Genomic DNA, 22,927 nt, shown 5'->3' with positions numbered 1-22,927 from the left:
AAAAATTACCATAAGTCACTTAGCAATAACTATGAATATCAGATTATATCCATCTGAGGCAGTTATGAGGTGTCTGTTACCTTAAAGTATAAATGCCACCTCAATTTTTTTTTTAAATTAGTGCATTGTAATTAAGATCAGTCTATAAAAACAACTGGATTCAGAAGATTTGTGGGGGAGAAGGGAGGAAGCATATTTCCATAGCTTACCTCATGGAAATTCTCTTCAGTAATCCCACTGTCTTCAATGTGAAGAATGCTGTTGAGGGTCTGCACATACAGCAAGTCCACCTCCTCTAAATCTTCCAAAGTAAGTGGGATACAACAAAGTTGCTTCCAAACCATTGGGGCCAAATGAAGATCTAAAGGCTTCTTGGTACGAATCGCCACGCCCATCAGAATGCCTAAGAACTTAAACTGCATCAGATGTTCATCTAAACAGGCTGAAGAGTTAAAAAGAAACCTAAAAGAAAACAGAAACAATGTAAAGGCTTCAATAAAATCAACCTCTCACTTCTTCATATGGCTACAAGTTAAAAGACAGCTACATGTAGGGCAAGATCCCCAAGTTTACCATAGCAGCATTCAGCAAATCTGGAGAAGGGGAGAATAGGTAGATTGATGTTATCTTTCTGCCCTCTTCCCAAATCCAGAAAGTTGCCAGAGCCAAACTGGCTCCAGCCACAAGCTAGATCAGGGATGCTCAGCCTTTTTCTTTCTGAGGCCCCCCTGCATAATATAAGAACTCCACGGCCCACCTGTGCCACAACAACTTGTTTCTGCATATAAAAGCCAGGGCTAGTGTTAGGGGGTAGCAAGAAGGGTAACTGCCTGTGGCCCCATGCCACAGGGGCTCCTGAAAAGCTAAGTTGCTCAGGCTTTGGCTTCAGCGCCAGAGTGGTAGGGCTCAGGGACCCAGGCTTTAGCCCCATGCGAGTCTAACGCTGGCCCTGCTTCGAGGACCCCGAAACCTGGACCCCTGGTTGAGAATAACTGAGCTAGAGCACCTTCAGTGTTGCTTTAATTTATGCTCCAGCAAACCTAGCTGCTAGAGCTACCCCTTGGGAACCATTACCTGCAGGTGCATCATGCTCTGGCCTTGCCCCCTCCCTCACCTTGAAATAACCCCTACATAACAAGGGTGAGAAAAAAGAGTGCCCAGGATGAAGCAATCAAGAAGCCTCAACATTTGGCAAAACAGCTGTTACAGGAAGTTTTTTCTTCCATTTTGTCAGCTAATATCCTGTAATAAGATGAAATGCTGTCCAACTTACCTATCCCTATTGTAGCCTACTTCAGCGGTAGCATTTGGGGAAGGAATAAGCAGGTCTACCACACCAGTTTCAAGTTCCTTAAAAATAAAAAGAAAAGTACTTCTTAAACATTATAATTCAGCACACTGTATTATCTTAATGATAATTTTGCCAGAAGAAGCATTTTGAATTTTTTTTTAGGAAATCAGCACGTGGTAAATATTTTTACCATGATAAAACTAGAAGAAAATAACAGAATAATCTAAGAACCAGAAATCTGTGTCTGATTTGTGATGGTATTTTATTTAAATTGATTTTGCTGCATTTCTGAGGCTAGCACAGAATAGCTATGTACATACTATAGTAACAGCATTTAATGGCACCATCAAGAGTTAACATGCTATGCAAGATCTGCTGTCCTCCTCCCACGTTGTGGAAGATGCCTGGTGGCCCTAGTGTAGCCTCAGAACTGCTGCCACTCGAAGGCATGGCCAAGGAGAAAGATTTCTTTCCTTCATGCAGGTACCAGTGCACACACTAGTACACAGGCTGGGAATCAGATGAGAAGATTTGGGCCAAAGTGCTGCACAACAGGAAGTGGTCATAGGAATTGAAAAACAAATCGTGTGCTTTGAGATATTTAAAATATTTGTCATACCTGGCACATTTCTGTAATAGTGTCATCAAACACCCCCCCTGCATCATCAGCCCCTTCTCCAACCAATTTCACTTTCCAGGCACGGGAAGGTAGGCGAAGGTCTGAAGCATTCAGCTTTACCACTTGTCTTGCTATTTGTACAAAAATAGGCTTACATTTCCGACCTCTTCAATGAAAAAGAAAGTGACAGAAAATGTAATTCACAGAAAGATCACTTTTGTATACTCTAAAGGCTTGTGTACACAGTAGGGTAATGCGCACTACAGGGGTGATTTCTAAAGCACGCTAAAATGTTGTGTGTTAATTGGTCCAAACAGACCCTTCGTGGTGCGCACTAGTTCAGAGCTCCAGAGTTCACTTTAATGGAAAGCGCATGAGAGAGAGCCTTTGGTACAGTATAGCAGGGTCTACATAGACCAATTAACGCACACAGGGCCAGCCCCAGGATTTTTGACGCACCAAGCAAAAAAAAAAAAAAAAAAAAAAGCCAGAGTGCCGCTCCTTGAAAAGGCACATGCTTGGGATGCTGGTGCCTAGAGCCGGCCCTGAATGCACAATATATTAGCATGCTTTAGAAATCACATCCCCATACCATGTATTAACCCACTGTATGGGTTGACTTAGGGCTTGACATCAAATCTTTCACAAACACAAAGGAGCCAATACTGACCTGGTCGATATTCTTTTTACAGTAATTTGAGGCCCGTAGTTTTTCCCCTGAACCATGGTTTTTCCAATGGAGCGTACCATGGGAAGTGTGTAGACTCTTGGTGCCAATAATGGTCTTAGTTGTCCTTGGACTATTCCCCATGTTCCAGCATTGTAATGAGATGTGCTGTTCTGTAATACAACAGCATATGCATAAACATAAAATGCTTTAGTTTATTCATATTAATTCCAATATTTCTGGAATAAGAATCTCCATAATTAAATACTACCTGAACTTTCCTCATAATAGTTCAGAAATTGATGAAAATATACAAAAAGAACTACATAAAAAGGGATTTTAGTCTTACCAGAATCTTACAAAAATGTTTCTCACCAATTATAGATGTTAGGCTAATGGGTTTATCACATTAAGATACTGAAATGTCAAGATTCACATAAATCACAATTTATTTAAACTATTTTTGGGAGAGATTGATTTAATCAAGTTTTTATTCTACAGACACAAAGACAAGAGAGCACTATTACCAGAATTGGATTTTGGGGGAGTACACTTTGGTGACAGGGCACAAAAATAAATTTGTTAACTCATTTCAAAATAATGTTTTACCTGGTTATTGGGGCTGAGATTAAGTAATCTCCATGAAGAGTACATGAGGTCTGAAAAATGGTACAGCAGTCTGAGTCTCGCTCTCACTGTATGAATGCTCACTTCCTTCAGTGCCCCATACTGTGGTGGAATGGCATCAGGTAAACCAAGCTGTAAAGGCACTGACACACCTACCACAGAAAACAAGAAATTATTTCATAAAGTGCCTGATCTTGCTCCTCTTTAAGCTAATGGCAAAATTCCTGTGGGCTACAGTGGAAGCAGTTTTGGGCCTATAGTGAAACAAATTTTAATAGACAAGAAAAGATATTACCTCACCCACCTTGTCTAATAATATCCTGGGACTGACACAGCTACAACAACACTGCATACAAATTTTAATAGGTTCTTTCTGTATTATACTGTATACAGGGATATGCACTAAAAACTCATAAAAGCCGAATAAAATATAATACAAGCAATCATCTATTCTTCACCTGGAGCTCTCGGTGGGACAGGTGGGGCAGTCCAGGCGGCACTGTGACAACGTCCTGCTGAGATCTGTCGAATATTCTTTCCTTGTAGAACAGTTATTAAGGTTGGTTCTCTGACATGGTTGGTATGGCCCAGTCCAAGCTAGCAATTTACAACAGATTTAAAAAAGGATGCATCATGAGGTTCTATTAATAGGACCAAAAATTAGCTTTATTATTTGCAAAATTCTCTAAGCAGAAGTTCAAAAGGTATAGGAGATGAAAACTGGTAAGATGACACTCTCAGCATATGCTGGGAGAGAAAACTTTTACTAGAGAACGTGATATAGCATTTACTAACTATATTCCTTTAATATATTACACCTATGATTAAAGAAAATAGCTGCCTACATCAGCTAAATCACATTTAATGAATAAAATGACATTTAAATACAAAATGGATAAGCTATTCCACATAATTGTGACCTACATACCTGATAGCTTTTAGACTGACTAACGGTTTATGATTTGTGACCAACTTTGTACATGGTGTTTTGCAGAATAAAAAAATATATATATATTTTGTGATTCAATGGCTCATAATGACTGTTTAATAATGATTATTATTTGTGTTTTATTATTTCTGTGTTTGCTATTTAAAGTTGGGGGTTTTTTTGGTTCTAATATATAAATTCCCACAATAGGCTTTTAAAATGTATCCTCTATAAAAGAAAAACATTTATTACGTACAGATCTGTCTCATCTTACGCGGGGGTTCCGTTACGCAGTTAGCACGTAAAGCGAAAACCGCGTATAGCCAAAACCCCATTGAGTTCAATGGCGGCGAAATCGCCCGCACTACAGGTATAGTATTAAAATTGTTGTTTTTCTCTTTTTTTTTTTTGGCCGACCGCGTAAAGTTGAAATCGCACATGTTAAATGCGCGTAAGATGCGACAGACCTGTATATTAGTTTTTCCTACTAAATCCCATTTGAATTTCATATTCTAAAACCAAAAGATATAAATAACCGTATAAAAGTTATAAATCATTGACGTTGCAGTGGAGGACATATAAAACGAACAGTCTTTTAGAATACAGACTATATATTTTTTTAAACCAAACAAATGTTTACCCTGCCATAAAAATACAATACTTTCACTACAGAGAAAGTCCAAGGCTTTTTCTTTAGGGATTAATTCAAAATAGCCTGCTCACCCCAACAATGCTGACATACCAATCCCTCCACTATCCTCGGAACACCAGTTGCACACACTTCGAGTCTCCTGCTTAAATCTGCAACCCACAAAATGGTCAAAATGCCATCCCATAACCCAAATCCAACAATCCATGAATCTGCAATGGTTTGACAGGTACCATGGGGTCATGGGACATTTTTTGGGTCATGGACCAAAACAGACCAATAACTATTGCAACAGACCATGACAACTCGCTGATAATAACTACAGCTGGTCAAAATGTTCAAATTTGACATTTTTTGTTGGAATTTAGATTTTTCCAAATGGAAAAAAATTGATTAAATTTTTACAGTTTGTTTTCAAGTTTCAAATTGGTTGTAAACGTTTTATGTTTAAAAAATTAGATGAAATTTTGAGAAATTAGTAAAAAAAGTTTCAAAAAATGTGTGACATTTTCACCATGTTTTCAATAATCTCTTATTATAAAGATTTTTAATTTGGGGGAGAGGGGAAAAGTGCCAATACTGCATCGTATTTTTCTTTACTTACTCTTCACTAAAAGATTCCAAGTGCATCTAAGAAGCTGTACTTATTCTTATGAACATCTGAAATAAACATGATATTGTACACACCTGCCCTTCTGAGTTGCTACCCCAGGCATACACATCACCAGATGATGATAAAGCTAGTGTATGCTCTGCTCCTACAGCTATATCTTCAATGAAGATTCCTGACAGCACTGGAACTTGCTGTGGTCTGTTGTGATTTCGAGCTCGGCCCTCAGGCAAGCCAATCAGCCGATCTAAAATTGCACAAAAAATTCTCATGTAGTACATAAACACCACAGTCCTTTCTAAGGGCTAATTTTATTATGGGGAGAGAGAGACAGTATTCATGTAAGTGGATACTAATGGCATTGGCTAGAGACAGACCTAGTGGGCACTTATTTCCCTGAAAAGCTTTGTCAGTATCCCTCAGTACTGATCTGAAGTTCCTGCTATTTGTGTTTTAAGCCTGATTCAGCCAATCACACCTTTTGGTGCTAGACTGTACAGTTATTTTGTGATTAAGGTTGATGTCCACAAGGAAGTAAATGAAAAACATTCAACTAATTTCACTTGAAGCCTCAATTCTATAGATTTCTACACAGCCTCTGTAAGTGCATGGTTAATGACAGTAATTGAACATGGGTACAATCTATACCTCTGTTCATATCAAATTTAATCAAGATTCAGGAAAAAAATCTGAAAGATTACAGGTAAATGAGATTAGTGTTTATATTAAGTTTGTCTTCCTTGAAAAATAAATACACAACTGTTAATTTGGATTTTAAGAATGTGTCAAAAAGTAATTTGCCTCAGAAGGTCACATTTACATGAGACTCTAGCACAATCTGTAGAGTAACACTGTATTATGATTTCATATATTTTATATCTAATATTCTTCCTTTTTACTTTTAATGATTATATTAGTGGTTATGCAACAGTGGTGGGAATCATAGACTAATAATTGCCAAGTCTATAAATGATCGCTTATGTACTGTATGGTTGGGCGGGTATCATATGGTGGGGTCAATAATCTAAAACATTATTGGCTTCTATATATCTTTAAACGTATGAAAGCCTACAATATAGAAATCCCTCTATATGGGCAACTTACCTTGTCCAAAAGTATATACATGACCATCTTTTGTCAATGCAACAGAAAACTGCGTTCCACAGGCAACTTTCTTTATTCCAATTCCACAAAGAATATCCACTTTCTGAGAATAAGAAAGAAAGAGCTAAATACTGTTCTATGAGTATACATATGGAAAGTAGACAAAAAACTCCTCCATTTCCCCCTCCCCCCAAAAGGTGGTTTATAATTCTCAGAAAGACAATTTATATGTTATAGTTTTAGTGTGGTTCTTGTATTAAACTTGAATGTATTAAACAAAGACACTAATATCTTGTAAAATTTAATTATATTAACATATTATTCCACGTTAAATGAGTCTGAATGCATCCCTATACTGAGGTAAAAATCTCACTCCTTCAAGCTAGCCTTCAGGTTTCTACTATTTCTAGAGTTGCAGAAGGGTGGTTGCTATGGTTTATAGAGACCATGGTGGTAATTATTAGTCTCAGTTTAACAGAACAATGGATAATTGTTTGCATGCTAAGCACTCAGGTGGGAATTTTCAATGGAAGTTGGGTGTCTAATTCCCACAGGCTCCTTTGAAAACCCAACCCTCAGATACCAGTGTTGTAAAAATACCAGCTAGTGATTCATGTAACTATACTAGTCAATATATTGCCTTAGTAAAATTTTCAAAAGCAGCTAAGTCCCACTGAAAGTTACTTATGCCTTTTTGAAAATTTACATCATATAACAAATGAAACAAAATAAGAAGTTGAAAATTTGCAAACACACATTTACAGACACTAGACAATTATTCAAAGGATAATTTCAGTATGAATTCTAACCTGTGGTGAGGATTTTGCTGTGGAATTTCCCAGACCAAGTTTTCCATAATCTCCATCTCCAAAAGCCCACACCATTGAGCCATCTGTGGACACAACTACAGTATGGTTTAGTCCACAGGCCACCTGGTAAGTGTAATACAGTTTTAATTAGTTTTTCATCAACTTACTGATACAAAAAATAAAAAGCCACATTCTGAAAAACAAAATAAAAAAACCTGAAACCCTTTTCTAAACATTTAGAAAAATATGTTAAATGTTAAAAACCTTTGTTTAAAATTTTATACTGATGGAATATAATAGCGTTTATACATTAACACCCTTAAATAACATTCTTTAGACAGTTCTTCCCTCACCTAAACTGTAGAACAGCTTTCAAATTATATATCCTCATTGAAACTCTTTAAACATTAATTCAGTAATGGTTAGGGCTAAAACAACAAAGGCTAATTTTATCACTCTCTTTTTCACAATTCAATGTTTATAAATGTTGTAAAATGGGGACACACCATTGCAGCAAAAGGATCAGATTATTCAATAAAAAAATAATGAGAGATTATTATGGTTAGATATTTGAGAGTTCTGAGTGTATTAAAAATGCAGAGGCAGTAAAAACCATCAACAAAAATTATAAAGAGAATTCTTAAACTGACACTACTAAGAATCATATAGCAACTGAACATCCTCAGGCACAACAGTTACTAACAAAATACATTTTGCTACATAATTGCATGTAAGTAACACTAGATAAACCATGCCTGTCCAATCTGATAACCCTCCAGTGCTGTCACTCTTTCAGGAAGTTTCTTGTTGGAAGTGTTTCCTAGACCCAGTCGACCATAGTCACCATTTCCAAATGTAAACAGCTTGCCATCCGCGGTCACCACTGCTGAGTGTTTAAAGCCACATGACATCTAGAAGCCAGAATTAATATTAATTTTTAAATGGAATATTAGCACCATACAATTCAAGAAAGAGGAGAACAGAACTTTCTGAATGCAGACCTAGTCATTCATTACAGTTTAAGAGGATAATTAAAAACTGGACTAACTGAATAAATTAACTGTTTTACACTCTTCATGTATTTCAATAACAATGTCATAAAACAATTAAAAAAAGTCTAAATACAGGATGATATGGGGAATTAAATCATAATCAAAGACAGACAGAAGAGTTTTCCCCCCAACCCTCTCAATAATCAGTTTACACAGTAAAGGAAAAAGTTTGAGTTCACTTGCTTCAATTTGTATCAGCACACCTAGCTGGGATTCTTATTCATATTTCTGTGATTACTGAATTCTTTAAAAAAAGCATGCTAAACGATTTGCCTTGCTTTCCAGTGTTACATTACCAGGTCAATTATATACTGTGTAAATTCCGCACCTCTGTCTTCTGTTTCCCATCTTAGTCTCAAAAGAATTACTTATAGCAAAGACCTTTGTTTCAATTTTTATTTTAAAATTTCCCAGGAATTTATCAGTGTTAATTACAATGTTTTTTTTAAAAAAAGGTGAAAATCGGAGCAAAAAATTAACTTCAGAGTTTTCTGGGTAAATATTGTGGGATGATAGGACAGATAAAAAGCACAGATTTACCTAGTGCAATGGTTCCCAAACTGGGGTTCGTGAACCCCTGGGGGTTCGCGAAATGTTACAGGGGGTTCTTGGGAAAAAAATCCCTAATGGCGGACAGAGCTGTCCCTAGGGACTCCGGCACAGGGCCAGCAGCCCGGAGCCCCTGGACTTCCAAGAGCTAAGCACATCAAAGCCAGCATATCTATCACACTGAGGAGATATAAACTTCAAGACTCCTTATAAGAAATGGAAAGGGAGGTGGATATTTTTTGCTGTTTTTAAAATTAAACACGCAGCTAGTATTGTTTTTAAAATATTTTGAAGAACAAGTTTAAGCTTTGTTGTAACGTGCGTTGTTTGCCTGGCCTGCTCAGGACCTGAATGCTTGTGTAGGAGGAACTCTTTGAGTTGACTTCTTAAATACCTTCATGGTGTCTCACATCTCATACTCCTTGATGAAACATTTGAGCCTTGTCTTATAACAGGCTTATTCAAAGTGATACAAGCTATGAAAATGAGATCTTGGAAGAGTGTTGCCATTTTCATAATGTAATAAAAATACTGTAATGATAAATAATAATAATAAATAGTGTGTAATAAGCATGTGATAAAAACAAATTTTATATTTCCAAGATCACTGCTTTTGTAATTTATACTCAGGTAAAGGAGAAAATCCCAAGAAATATTCATTTTTAGGAGGGGGTTCGCAAGACTTGACATTTTAGTGAAAAGGGTTCACAGGTTGTTAAAGTTTGGGAACCACTGACCTAGTGTAATATATTGGATTTTCTTAATATAATCAGTATTTTCAGTGGTCCAAAATTTGGATGAAAACTAGTAAAAACCAAATAATAGCTTTTGTAAAACCCAAGAATTTTTTAAATGAAAATAAGTAAAAACTTAAAATGAAGGGCCTTATCAACAGGGAAGAAAAGAATTCTCTCTCTTGGTAAAGAATTTAGACTCCATTATCCCATGTTTGTCAAATAATGTCACAATACAGTGCATAAATATGAGATCACCAGGTACACTATGTCTGATAAGTCAGCTCATCTCCTGGTTACACCAAAAATATAAAGATAGAGAAGTTTTCTAATGAAGCACACTATGAAAGATAAAATGCCTCCCCCTCCGTTTACAATATTATTCCTGCTCATATAAGTATCAACTACTTAAAAATTAATAACTGCCTACATATTACAGCATGTTTGAATGCAGAATGTTTTAAACTTTTATTTGAAATTTGTAAAATGTGCAATATTAACTACAGGAAATTTACAGTTTTTCCAAAACTAAGCATAATGTCAAAAAGATGGATTTTTCTAATGGTATCTTCAGCAAAACAGTTCTTATTTTAGTGATGTAAAACTACAGTAGTAATCATTAGCCAGTCACTATCAAATAGATGCGCAAAATTATTTTATATTGCAAGTATACGAAAAATCAATGGTGTCCTATTTGTCCATGGAGAATGCAGACAAAAACAAACTTGTAGTGTTTTAATATTTGAACACAGATGCAGCTAAGCATGACGATACAGTGGTTGCCTTACAACAACCAACACAGTATGTCAGTCATATTTACTGACATCTTCAAACTGAAACTGAACCAAATGATAGTATATATGATGGTAATTGAGATTAAAATTATGTACTGTCAATTATTCAAACCAATATAGATATATTGCACAGTTGCAATCAGCATAAATGCTTGGGCTGCAGATCCTTAGTATAGAAGAGGAAGCTGCCTCAGTGCATTCTCCACAAAGTGCCCTCAATTTTGGAACCAACTCCCCAACTTGGTCTGAAACAGCCTGAATTTCTTGACCTCCAGGGCATGCTGCAACCCTGTTTATCTACCCAGGGTTTTGAGGAGTGAAGGTCAGAAAAGGGGTTGATATTTGTGTGGCAATAAAAATATTATTGGGATTAATTTTTATTATATTTGTTATTGTTTGTGTGTGGGTGCAGGCTAGCTGCTGGCTTTGCTTTTAATTTGATTATAGTTTTAATTTTGGTTAAAGACACCAACAGCCAAAAACAGGCACTTTTTTGTATATAGTTACAATGCACGTCAGTACCAGTACTGTATTTCACTGTTTAAGCGAATTTAGAGCTAGTGAAAAACGCTAGTTTGACATAAGAATGGCCATATTGGATCAGACCAATGAAGTATCCTGTCTTACAACAGTGGTAAGTGCCAGATTCTTCAGAGAGAGTGAACAGAACAGGGCAATTTATATAGTGATTCATCCCTTGTTGTTTAGCCCAGATTCTAGTGGTAAGAGGTTCATGGACACCCAGGGCACGGGATTGCATCCCTGACTGTTTTGGCTAACAGACATTAATGGATCTATCCTCCATGAATTTATCTAATTCTTTTTCAAACCCCTTTATACTTTTGGCCTTCACAACAGTCGCAGCAATGAGTTTCACAGGCTGACTGTGTTGTGTGAAGCAGTACTTCCTTTTGTTTGTATTAAAACTTCTGCTTATTATTTTAATTGGGTGACCCCTGGTTCTTGTGAGGAGATGTAAATAACTTTCCCTATTCGCTTTTTCCTTGTACTTTCTCATGATTTTATAGACCACGATCATATTCCCCCTCAGTTATCTTTTTTCCAAGGTGAACAGTCGTAGTCTTTTACATCTTTCCTTACATGGAAGCTGTTCCATATCCTTAATCATTTTGGTAGCCCTTTTCTGTACTTTTTCCACGCAGTATTCCAGGTGCGGACATAACATGGATTTATACAGTAGCACTATGATATTTTCCATCTTATTATTTATCCATTTCCTAAATGTTCCTAACATTCTGATAGCTTTTTTGATTGCTGCTGTACAGAGAGCAGATATCTTTAGAAAACTATCCACAGTGTCTCCAAGATCTCTTCCTTGAGTGATAACAGTTAATTTAGACCCCATCATTTTGTATGTATAATTGGGATTATGTTTTCCCAGTGTGCATTCCTTTGCATTTATCAACACTACCGTTCATCTGCCATTTTGTTGCCCAGCTTTGTGCAATCCCTTTGTAACTCTTTCACGGTCTGCTTTGGACTTAACTATTTTGAGGAATTTTGTATTGTCTGCAAACTTTGCTTCCTTACTATTTACCCCTTTTTCCAGATCATTTATTAATATGATGAACAGCACTGGTCCCAGTACAGATCCCTGGGAACCCTGCTATTTACCTCTCTCCACTGTGAAAATTGTTTATTCCTACTCCTTCTTTCCTATTTTTTAACCAGTTACTGATACATTAGCGGACCTTCCTTCTTATCCCATGACTCCCTTTGCTTAAGAGCTTCTGGTGAGGGACCTTGTCAAAGGCTTTCTGAAAATCCAAGTATACTATATTCACTGGATCACCATTGTCCACATGCACTGACACTGTTAAATAATTCTAATAGTGTGGCGAGGCATGATTTCCCTTTACAAAAGCCGAGTTGCCTCTTTCCAATACATTGTATTCACCTCTGTCTGATAATTCTGTTCTTTACTATAGATTACACCAATTTGCCTGCTACTGAAGTCAGGCTTACCGTCCTGGTAATAGCCAGGATCACCTCTGGAGCCTTTTATAAAAATGGGCATCATATTAGCTATCTGCCAGTCATCAGGTACAGAGGCTGATTTAAGCGGTAAGTTACATACCACAGTTAATAGTAATGCAATTTCATATTTGAGTTCTTTCAGAACTCTTGGCGGTCTGGTCCTAGTGACTTATTACTGTTTAACTTATCAATTTGTTCCAAAACCTCCTCTAGGGACCCCTCAATCTGGAACAGTTCCTCAGAATGGCTCAGGTGTGGGAATCTCCCTCACATCTTCTTCAATGAAGACCAGTGGAAAGAATTCACTTAGCTTCTCTGCAACAGCCTTATGTTCTTTGAGCGCTCCGTTAGTGCCCAGCATGCCAGGATTGGGCCTTCTTGGAGTCTGGTTGCTTGGGAATGCTAACCTCCATCTAAGGCTAAATACTGGCAGGTGCCCTAGAGACTGAAAGAGGTGCAGCACAGACAGGAGCAATGGAAGCTTCACCAACACTACTCTACTAATCCACCTAAACTTTGACACCCTCCCCTCCCCAGCATTGAGAAGATATTTCAGTTTCCATTCTCATTCAAATTTTCAGTCTTCCTGAGACTATCAACAGTACAAACAAGAAAGCCAATTAGCGTGAAATGCAATGGTGAGTTTTGTGCTGTTGACACTCTTAGCTGGGAATTTGACTGAAACCACCGACTCATTTCACACTGGCCAGAGAACCATGAGCTGATGATGACGTTTATTCATTACTTACCTCTGCTGAATTAAATTTTGTGACATTGAAGAGAAAGGCTCCACATCCCACAGTCCCTGTGTGAGCAATCCATTTGCCCACCAGCATTTATTAATGAACCCTAGCAGCAACTATCATGTCTACATTTAATAGGTGAATAATAAATTTGTTCTTGAACCTGTGCCACTTCTTCTCCTTGTAAGGCCTCTATTTGCCTGGGTCTGCGCTGTCTGTCACTGTTCCCATGGCCCAGTTTACCATAATCTCCATCTCCCCAGCTAAAGACCTCACCACTTTCTGTCAAAGCCATGGAATGTCCATCAGATCCACAAGAGGTCACTAGCTGTGTTACAACAAAACCTTTAACAAAATGAAGAACAAAATCAGAATAAGTTAGAAATATAAATACAATTATTTTGCATTGTACAAAATAGTCCATAATAATGACAATTACAAGCTTGTGAATGGAATCAGCTCTGTATATACAAGCCTGTATAAAGTCTTCCTTTTCCTTTAAGATATAACTTATGCTTGAACTGCTGCAATAACAAATATTATGTTATTAAAAATTATCTAATTCTACTGGGATAGTCTATTAAGTTAGTTTAGGTGTTCAGTTACATAAATGTATTTCCTTTCTCAGTCCTACTTAAAATGATAAATAATAAGAGTTTAAAAACATTAAGTACAGATTGAATAAATGCATCAAAAGAGACTTTAACATATGGTTTATTTGTTCAAATTAACATGAATATAAGATCTTTATTAAAGAGAGTAAAATAAATTATTTTATTCAGTAAATCTGTGTAAAGACTTAGACAATTGTCCTTTTAGTTTTTGAAATGCGAACTTCTGCCTCCTAATAGAAAAACTCAAAAAAATTAAGACAATTTTACCTTGAAGTGCTGAAATAACAGTTAACACATGAAGGTCATCAGAATTTCCTTGTCCCAATCTGCCATAACTCCCTTCTCCACAAGCCAAAACTGTACCGTTAGCTTGAATGACAAAAGTACAGTTCTGACCACAAATAACCTGGTTAAAGAAAGAAATTAGGTTTTTTTTTAAATGCAATTACATCACAAACGATGAACCAAAATATGCTAACTTTGTCTTTATTCATAACCTGAATTGGGACTACAAAACTGAAAACAACAGGTTTGGGACAACTACCAACGTATTTCTTAGTTTAATCACTTAACTGTTACTTAACTTATTCTGAATTTAGCAGAAAAATATGTTTTAAACTAAGGGGGTTTTACCACGTAATCACATTACAATAAAATTCCTTCATTCAGTGTTTTGGGTGAAGCTGGCCCCTGGAGATCTAAAAATGGCACCACACACAAAGAGCTCTCTTCATGATCTAGCTACAAAGACTTTCCCTTTCTCTGCAAAACTATTTGGTCTGGTAGCATGTTCTTCAGTGAGATTCTCAATGTATTTCTTGCAGCAATTTGGCTATTTCATTATCTCACCCTATGCTCCAGCATTACATTATTTCAGAAAGCAATCTTGCAATATGGATTACACCTCTACCTCGATATAACGCTGTCCTCGGGAGCCAAGAAATCTTACCGCGTTATAGGTGAAACCGCATTATATCGAACTTGCTTTGATCCACCGGAGTGCGCAGCCCCCCCCCCGGAGCACTACTTTACCGTGTTATATCCGAATTCGTGTTATATTGGGTCGCATTATATCAGGATAGAGGTGTATATCAAAACCATGCAAATATTTTTTTACATTGTACTCACTCTAATCCTAAGAAATGATTTTGCCAGTTTTGAACAGTTTCTTGGTGTGAATTTGGCAAAAACCAGAGCAAACCTAATAAAAATTCTATAACTGGGGAAAAGTACCTTATACATTTTGGGGTTCTTTTGTCTTTTGGAAAATTAGCACCGAGTCCAAAAGGGATATTGATAGATATTTCGTAACTAACAACTGAAAATAAGGCAATTTGTGAAGAATAAAATGTAAATCTCTCCTAACACTGTTACCTGTTGAGCCTGTGAGAATGAAGGTGCTGCTACTGGTATCATGACATTTCTACCAGCTTCTGCTAGCTGCCCATGGCGCCCTGCTCCCCATAGATACACATCACATTTGCCACCAAGGTGCCAATCCTACGAAACAGCATAAAGGAGCACTTGAGAATTATATTGATAATTTTAGAATTTTAAATTTAAAATAATCAATTTTACTAACCTCAGGCCTTGATGTTGCCCAGGACATAATCTGCTCATCCATACCATTAATCCATTTACTGTTATCCTGAATGATTAAAAACCGATATATTAGGGTCAGCCCACCACTTGTACATTATTCTTTCAGTTAATAATCTTGATTTCCCTTCAAATAGTCACTTGGAAATGGCAAGCCTTTTCCTAGATGAAAAACTGTTATCTGGGTCTATTACTGAACAACAAACTGCTTTTGAACATAAATGTAAAATAGTTTTAACTGTGACTAAAGCAAAATTTATGTACAAATTATTTTTATAAATTAATTCATATTCAATATTATTCATGTAAACTTGAATGTATCATTTTTGTCCTTGGGGTAGACCTATTTTTCTTAATACTGGAATCTAACATTTAATATTGTTACCATAAGAAAAAATTCTGACTCATGAGTGTCTAAAACTACTTATGGTAAAAGGGGTTGCTTTTAACTGTTGCAGTGGAAAACAAGCAAAGTGTGCCACTCAAAATAGGCTAGTAAAGGAAGATGTGACAATGGGTTCAAGAGATGTATAGAAACATAAAATCTGCCATGCACATTTGGACCAACAACCTGCCAAGTCTAATAGCATGCATCTTGCACTGGCATATGCCCAATGCTTCAGAAAAAGGCAAAACCCCATAGTGCTCTTGTACACAGAAGGGAATCCTTCCTGATCACTGTGATAACCTATGTGAGTATTTAAAAATAAAGGACTAAGGTATATGTGAGGTCAATAGGTATATAGCAAGGAAAGCAACTACGACTCTGAATACACACAGAAGGAGCAGATCTGCTAAATAGGAAGATGCCACTTTCACACTATTACTTCTATTACAAACATATGGCATCAATTGCCACATTTTATATCAATTAAAATAAAATCTCTGTACTCTCCTGGTATTTCCATTAAATAAAGCATAACAATTTACTTTTTACAAGCTTTCCAATTTTTTCAGCTAATTATTACAGATGTTATCGGCACAATATAGTGCATCCTATACATATACTTAATAATTGGCAGAATGCAGTGCATATTACCATTAGAAGTGTAAGCTCATCCTCTGGCACAGGCTCCAGATCTGGAACAGTAAAGGATTCTGGAAACTGTGCTCCTTTGGCCAGAGCTTCAGCAGCTTTTATAGTAGTTGAAAAACATTCTAACCAGGCCCACTCTGTAGGATTCCAAGCTGAGGGATCAGGGAGGCAGTTCTGGTGATGAGGCGGTATTGGTGGATTGCACAAAAGCTGATCGAGGTGAAGCCCCACAGCAAGTGAAGCCAGGCACTGCATATAAGGGCTATGAACAAGCTGATCTCCACAGACCACATGGGGCTAGAGGGAAAAAATGGAAGGTCAACATATGAAGCTAGAGGCATACTTTCATCACTTCAGAAACAGTAATTCTTCAAAGCTCTTTCTGTACAAAAAAATTTCCCAGAAAAACCCCTTTCCAATAATTTTCATTAATTTCCCTCACAATAAACCGAGACCATTTGTCAAAGTACCAGACTTCACTCTCATTCAGTATTTGACACAGAAATACTGCAAACATATTAACACGATTTCACTAGCAAATGCTCAGTGGTTTGAGCGTTGGCCTGCTAAACTCAGGGTTGAGAGTTCAATCCTTGAGGGGGCCATTTGGGGATTGATCCTGCTTTGAGCAGGGGGTTGGACTAGATGATCTCCTGAGGTCCCTTCCAACCCTAATATTCTATGATTCTATGATTCTATGATATTATCAGAAATTACCATTTTTTAAACAAGGTACATCACTCAATATATTACAATATAAAACAAAATTTGTTTTTTTCATTTGGTTTTTCTTTCTTTCTTTTTTTCCCTTTCTTCTTTTTAAGTAGAATACAATACATACTGGAATAATTATTTAACCTAAACTTCAAATTTACAATAATTTGATGTAATTTATAAACAGTTTAAATAATTCTCTGAAAAGCATACAATAACTTTCTCTTCATTTTCTTTTGCATGTTAAGGAAGACACAAAATCCAGCTTTCAGACATGATTTTGCTTCTCTTTGGTTGGGAAGTTCTGAAGAATGAAAAGCAGAACTGGGGAAGTGAGCATTATTACATGCCTGAATGAAAATAACCTGAAGGAAAGAGGTTACTATGGCATTACAACACATAATGAATAGAGATTGAGAAAACTATTGATGGTGACGGATGCTGTAGCCATAAACAGATGAGGGATCGCATCAGAGTACCAGCAAAATAAAGTACTTGTGACATATCGCTGTGCTCCTAGGCTTAAAGGCCTCAAACGAGTGGACAGAATTTGGAGATGTGTTCGGGAAAAGGATATGTAGCAGACTTAACTGCCCGCTGCATGGAGTGCTGTATTGTACCCAGGTAGAGAGAACTGGATAGGTCTAAATGGAAAAAATGTACCTTGGACTCCAAATTAGGGATGTAAAAATTTAACCGGTTAACCGATAAGCTTGATGCTTATCAGTTTCTGTTAACTATTAAACTCCACCTGAGCAGAGCCCCAGGGGTGGATCCAGCAGTGGAGCCCCAACAAAATGTGGGGGTGCTTCAGCACCCCCCGCACCACTAGCTCCCCGGTTAAATGTTTAACTGTGTAACTGATAGAATTTTAATTGGTTACACGGTTATTGTTTTTACATCCTTACTCCAAATTGCCTACTGCTAAACGTAGAGCAGCATCCTAGTTTGTATGGAAATCTGCAATGAGGTTTCGTTATTAAAGGTCATTACAAAAGAAGACTAACTGATAAAAAAAATGTCAGATACGTTTTGCAGAGTTTCCTATAACTATTCTGGCAGAGATTCTGTAGCAGACAGAAACAGAACTTTACAAATATGATTCAGACATCTAATCAAATATGTTTTTTTCAAAGTCCACATGTTCTAAAGATAGAGTGTCTTGGTTAGCCATTGTTAAGAACTATATTAGAGTCAAGCCAGAGAAAAGGCGATTAAAGTAAGTGATGAATGTCTTGTAGGATAATATCTGGTTGCAGTTTAGGAAATCAAAATAGCCTGAATCCAGTATCCAATTTGTCTGGTAATTCAATAACAATCCAGACATTGTTTGGTGTCAACAACAGATGTCATGGGTAGAATAGATCTAGATTTCAGTGTGTAACAATAAATTCTATCTACACTGCCCCCATCATTTATACTGCTCACACTGATGGGAGGGACATGACACAGGACTGGCAATAGCAATAGGATCAGAATCCTTGTTTTTTAGTTAAGGCAGTTAGTTTCTTATTTTTAAAGAGACAAAGCAGAATAGTGTCTCTCTCTCCTATTTGTTTGAGTAGAGATACTTTCTTTCCTCACAACTGATTTTCTGGGAAGTATACATAGCATCCTATATCCTTCTTGGTATATCAGTCCCCAACTCACCAAGGCTAGTTCACAATTTTTATAATTTCTAAAATTCGTTAGGACATTTATTCTATTGACTGCTCAGTAGTGTTAAGGCACACAGTGATTTCTCTGAATTACCTCCAGCTATACAACTGAATAAATTGGAGAGAGAGTAAGTAAGGGCATGGAAAGTGCTAATGGAGTAGTTCAGTAGGCAAAAATCACATTATTTGCATCAGGACCATATGTTAATTCCACTGAAGAGACGCAGATATTAATACCAGCACCAGAACTGGGGATCTGAATAAACACTTCCAGAGAAATCTGTAAATTCCTGTATTAAAAAGGAAACACTGGCTATAATTCATAACAAGGCCTTGCAAGAGATTTTGTGAAGATTATTTGTATACCAGCCCTTAGTCATAAAGAAGCTAAAAGAATGAGATTCTGAGTGGATTTTGCACAAAGGAAAAATTATATATATATGCAACAAATTGTTTTCTGAGACATGATAGCAATCTCCTAGTCTAATCATTTCTTATTCTAGAGGAGGATGCAAAATAATGGGGACAAGTTTAACACCATGTTTAAGATCATTCAAATTACGCCTCAAAACGACCATTTTGAAAAAAAACACGTGGATACCACAGAAATTAAAACAAACAAGGGTGAAAAAAGCCTAACTTCCTGGGGGTTTTTTTTGGTTGGTTGGTTAGTTGGTTTTAAGGGACGGGGGGGAGGGGGAGGGGAGACAGCAACCTGATGAAGCATCAGTTTGAGGCTGCTTTATCCAAATGCTGCAGTTAAAGCAATATAGCAGTGCGTGTGTAGTGGTGAGGTCAAAGTGAGTTAAAGCAGAAACTTCTAGGATAGCCGAAACACCTATATAAGGCCACAAGAGACCAGGATCTTGCAGTAGGTGACAAAACAAGAGGAAGATCAGAAACAGCCTGACATCAGGAAAATGTAGTTCTGCTAGAGTACTCAAAAGAGTAACTGTAAATCTGATGTCCAAAGGTGGGATTGAACCTCAACAAAGGTTTCTTGGGTTGACTGTCAAAAGAATAAGACAGTTGTAATTCAAGACAGACATCTCATGTTACATATGTCAGTATTTGATGTTCTGCATTCAACTATTCTTACCTTTTCATAGGCATACTGTTCCTGAAGCATTATTGGCAAACGTTCCAAGAAAGCCCTCATGCAAGGGGCCATATTTAATCCTAAAACTCCCTGTTGTTTCAGTGCAGTCCTACATGTTGCAAGGACATGATTGGAAGATATCCACTCTGATGTGCAATTCACCACCAACACATCCTGTTCAACAATACAATCACCAGATACATTTTATATATCAGAAATTAAACACGGGAAACATGCTTATTCAGATCAATCTGACTACTCTCACTAATTGTCTTCGTCCCAACACTGCTCAACACCTAAAAGTATCAGTGTGAGTAAGTAACAATGCTGAGTGGAAAGAAAAATTATGTATCATTATCATCTCTGTATTTATATAACACTTACAATGATTGTTCTTAGCATTATAAAATGGGCTGGTAGCACCTATTATTATTAAGGTTGCCTGATATTTCTCATTATAAAATCATTTTCAGTTTCTTATAACTTTGCTAAACTTTAGATGTTTGAGCTGAAGTTTTCTATGCTGGGTGTCATCCTCAAGCTCAAATTTTTTTAAAATTTTCAACCAAAATGGTTCAGCCATTTTCCAAAAACAAGGCTAGGGAAAAATATATCAAGAACAAATCATGCCCAACCAAACTAATTTCCTTCTTTGATAGCGTTACCGGGCCTAGTGGCTGGGGGAAAGCAGTATATATTGATTTTAGTAAGGTTTTTGACTCAGTCCCACATGACATTTTCATACACAAACTAGGGAAATGTGGTCTAGGTGAAATTAGTATGAAGCGGGTGCACAACTGGATGAAATACTATACTGAAAGTAGTTTCAACAGTTCACTGTCAGACTGGGAGGGTGTATCTAGTAGTACATAAAAACACCCAGCATAGAAAATTTCAGCCCAAATGGTTAAAATTTGGTAAAATTATAAGCCAATGAAAAATGAAGGTTACTCAGCAGTACCACTTACAGGTGAGTAACCTTCATTTCTTCTTCAAATCACCTCAGCATGTTCGATAGTTTGATAAATAGAACTGTCTTCCAAGTAAGGTGGGATGTGGTTTTCTAATTAAACAGTGACTGAAGTACCACTGTACCTAACTGAGCATCTGACCAGAATACATAATGTTTTGTTAATGTAAGAATAAAGCTCCATGTAGCAGCTCTGCAAATTTCTGCAATCGGAATATGTCTAAAGCAGCATGCCATGAAGGCCGCCTTTGCCCTTGTGGAATGGGATCTAATCCCCACTGGGACAGGGACAGAGACTAATTTGTAGCTCTCTACAATGCATTGCCTAAGCCACTTAGATAGTCTTTGTGAAGTAAATGCCTGTCCTTTATTATTTTGTGCATAAGAAAAAAGATCTGGTGACTTTCTAAACTCTTTAGTTATATTTAGATAGAAAGCTAAAGCCCTTTTAGCATCTAGTGTGTGAATCTTTGCTTTGCCTCAATGAGCATAGGCTCTAGGAAAGAACACTTAACTGATTGGATGAGATGAAAATCGGTTACCACCTAGAAGAAGAATTACAGGTAGAGGTGGAAAAATCACTTTGTCCTTGTAGAAAATAATGAGAGGTGGGATCAGCCATCATGACCTGAAGTTTGTTTACTCACTCTTCTGGCAGATGTTATGGCTTTAACAAATGTTGTTTAGATTAACAGGTAAAACCGTGAACATTTATTTAGATGCTCAAAGGAAATCTTTATAAACTGAATAAGGACAAGGTAAAGTTCCCATGATGAAGGTGTATCTTTGACTGATGGATAGATGTTCACTAGACCTAAGCCCTAGTCTCTAAGATATTCTGGGGTGGATCTTTCTCAGTCTCTCCTTTGAAGCTGTTCTATTTTGCATCAGTAATTAGTCATTAGGCCAGAGAGAACAAGAAAGAATGACTCTATAGACTGGTGATTAGAGGACTCACTTGCGAAGTGGAAGACTCAAGTTCATGTCCCTGTTACAATTACTATTTAATTATTTATACATAGTGGAACAGCTTCAACAACAGAGAGCCCCCCACCATATCATCTCATAGTCCAGTGAGCAGGGCACACTCCTGCAATGTGGAAGACCCTAGTTCAAATCCACATTAGCCAGAGGGGGGAATTTACTTCGGGTCTCCCACATCCCAGGTGAGTGTTCTAAGCACTGGGCTAAAGATCAAAAGGGAGGAACCACTACCTCCTCATTTTGTGACTGGTGCCTCAGTCCTGGAAAAAACAATTTTTTTTGACAAGAACTATTTGGCAAATTCATGAAAAATTCACAAATAGTTTTGGCTAACTGAAAAATGCATTTTTCAAATTTCACTATGGCCAAAAAGAAAAACTCACCCAGTTCTATTTGCAATAGGACAGTGAAGAAAGGTACTGTACAATGCTAAATTTTACATTTTCAATGTGAACACAAAGACTATCTTAACCTTCTGAAGCAGATATTTCTTCTAAGACAGACACATTTCACATCTCTCCCATAAAGAAGGGTGACATTTCTCACACTCAATAAATTTCAAAATGACAAAGCAGTCACCTGGGTGCATATTTTTTAAATTAATTTGCCCATTTCTCTTTCTCATACACGAAGTCTGAAATCTAAACTAAGTTTTTAAACTCTTTTTTAAAGATAAGATGGCAGTTGAGAGTCAAAACAATGTATTCTGCATGTAAATAGTCAAACTACGTACAGCAGAATTTTAATTACTCAAGCTCCTTTAATTGACAGCAAATATGTGTGGATAACATGGACTAAGCAGAACAGGGAGAGAAATATGCTAGCACAGGGGTCGGCAACCTACAGCACGCGAGGAGATTTTGAGTGGCACGCAGCTCCCTGCCGCGGTCCCGGCCCCCAGCCCCACTCAGCACCCCGCCCACCGCTCTCCCCTGCGGGGGCAGGAGGTAGAAGCTTGGTTCTGCGGCAGCCAAGCTTCCCCCCTCCCCCGCTTCTTCCCCCAGTGTGGTGCTTTCCTCCCCCTCCTCCTCTCCTTCCCTGCGCCAATCAGCTGATGGCCCTAGCGAGGGGGAGGGGGA

The 22,927-nt window shown here is 37.3% G+C and overlaps 1 protein-coding gene across 7 annotated transcripts in view; it reads right to left on the bottom strand.

Annotated features, from left to right (window-relative positions):
* HERC1 (HECT and RLD domain containing E3 ubiquitin protein ligase family member 1) overlaps positions 1–22,927 on the bottom strand; it is a 214,087-nt gene that overhangs the window by 4,094 nt on the left and 187,066 nt on the right. For all 7 annotated transcript variants that reach the window (XM_026648236.2, XM_026648237.2, XM_026648242.2 and 4 more), the window contains exons 60-75: positions 19,895–20,068; positions 16,427–16,720; positions 15,371–15,436; positions 15,163–15,288; positions 14,056–14,194; positions 13,338–13,519; positions 8,060–8,215; positions 7,305–7,427; positions 6,496–6,598; positions 5,469–5,638; positions 3,663–3,801; positions 3,187–3,356; positions 2,581–2,750; positions 1,911–2,076; positions 1,274–1,350; positions 210–462 (exon numbers count right to left, since the gene is read on the bottom strand). In XM_026648236.2, coding sequence (XP_026504021.1) covers positions 210–462; positions 1,274–1,350; positions 1,911–2,076; positions 2,581–2,750; positions 3,187–3,356; positions 3,663–3,801; positions 5,469–5,638; positions 6,496–6,598; positions 7,305–7,427; positions 8,060–8,215; positions 13,338–13,519; positions 14,056–14,194; positions 15,163–15,288; positions 15,371–15,436; positions 16,427–16,720; positions 19,895–20,068 — 2,508 coding nt within the window. The remainder of the gene's footprint in view (positions 1–209; positions 463–1,273; positions 1,351–1,910; positions 2,077–2,580; positions 2,751–3,186; positions 3,357–3,662; positions 3,802–5,468; positions 5,639–6,495; positions 6,599–7,304; positions 7,428–8,059; positions 8,216–13,337; positions 13,520–14,055; positions 14,195–15,162; positions 15,289–15,370; positions 15,437–16,426; positions 16,721–19,894; positions 20,069–22,927) is intronic.

This window comes from Terrapene carolina, unplaced genomic scaffold (genome assembly GCF_002925995.2).
Source record: "Terrapene carolina triunguis isolate 2854851 unplaced genomic scaffold, T_m_triunguis-2.0 Scaffold67, whole genome shotgun sequence".
NCBI lineage: Eukaryota > Metazoa > Chordata > Testudines > Emydidae > Terrapene > Terrapene triunguis.
The sequence above is the reverse complement of the archived record's forward strand: the minus strand, read 5'-3'. Positions and strand labels throughout refer to the sequence as shown.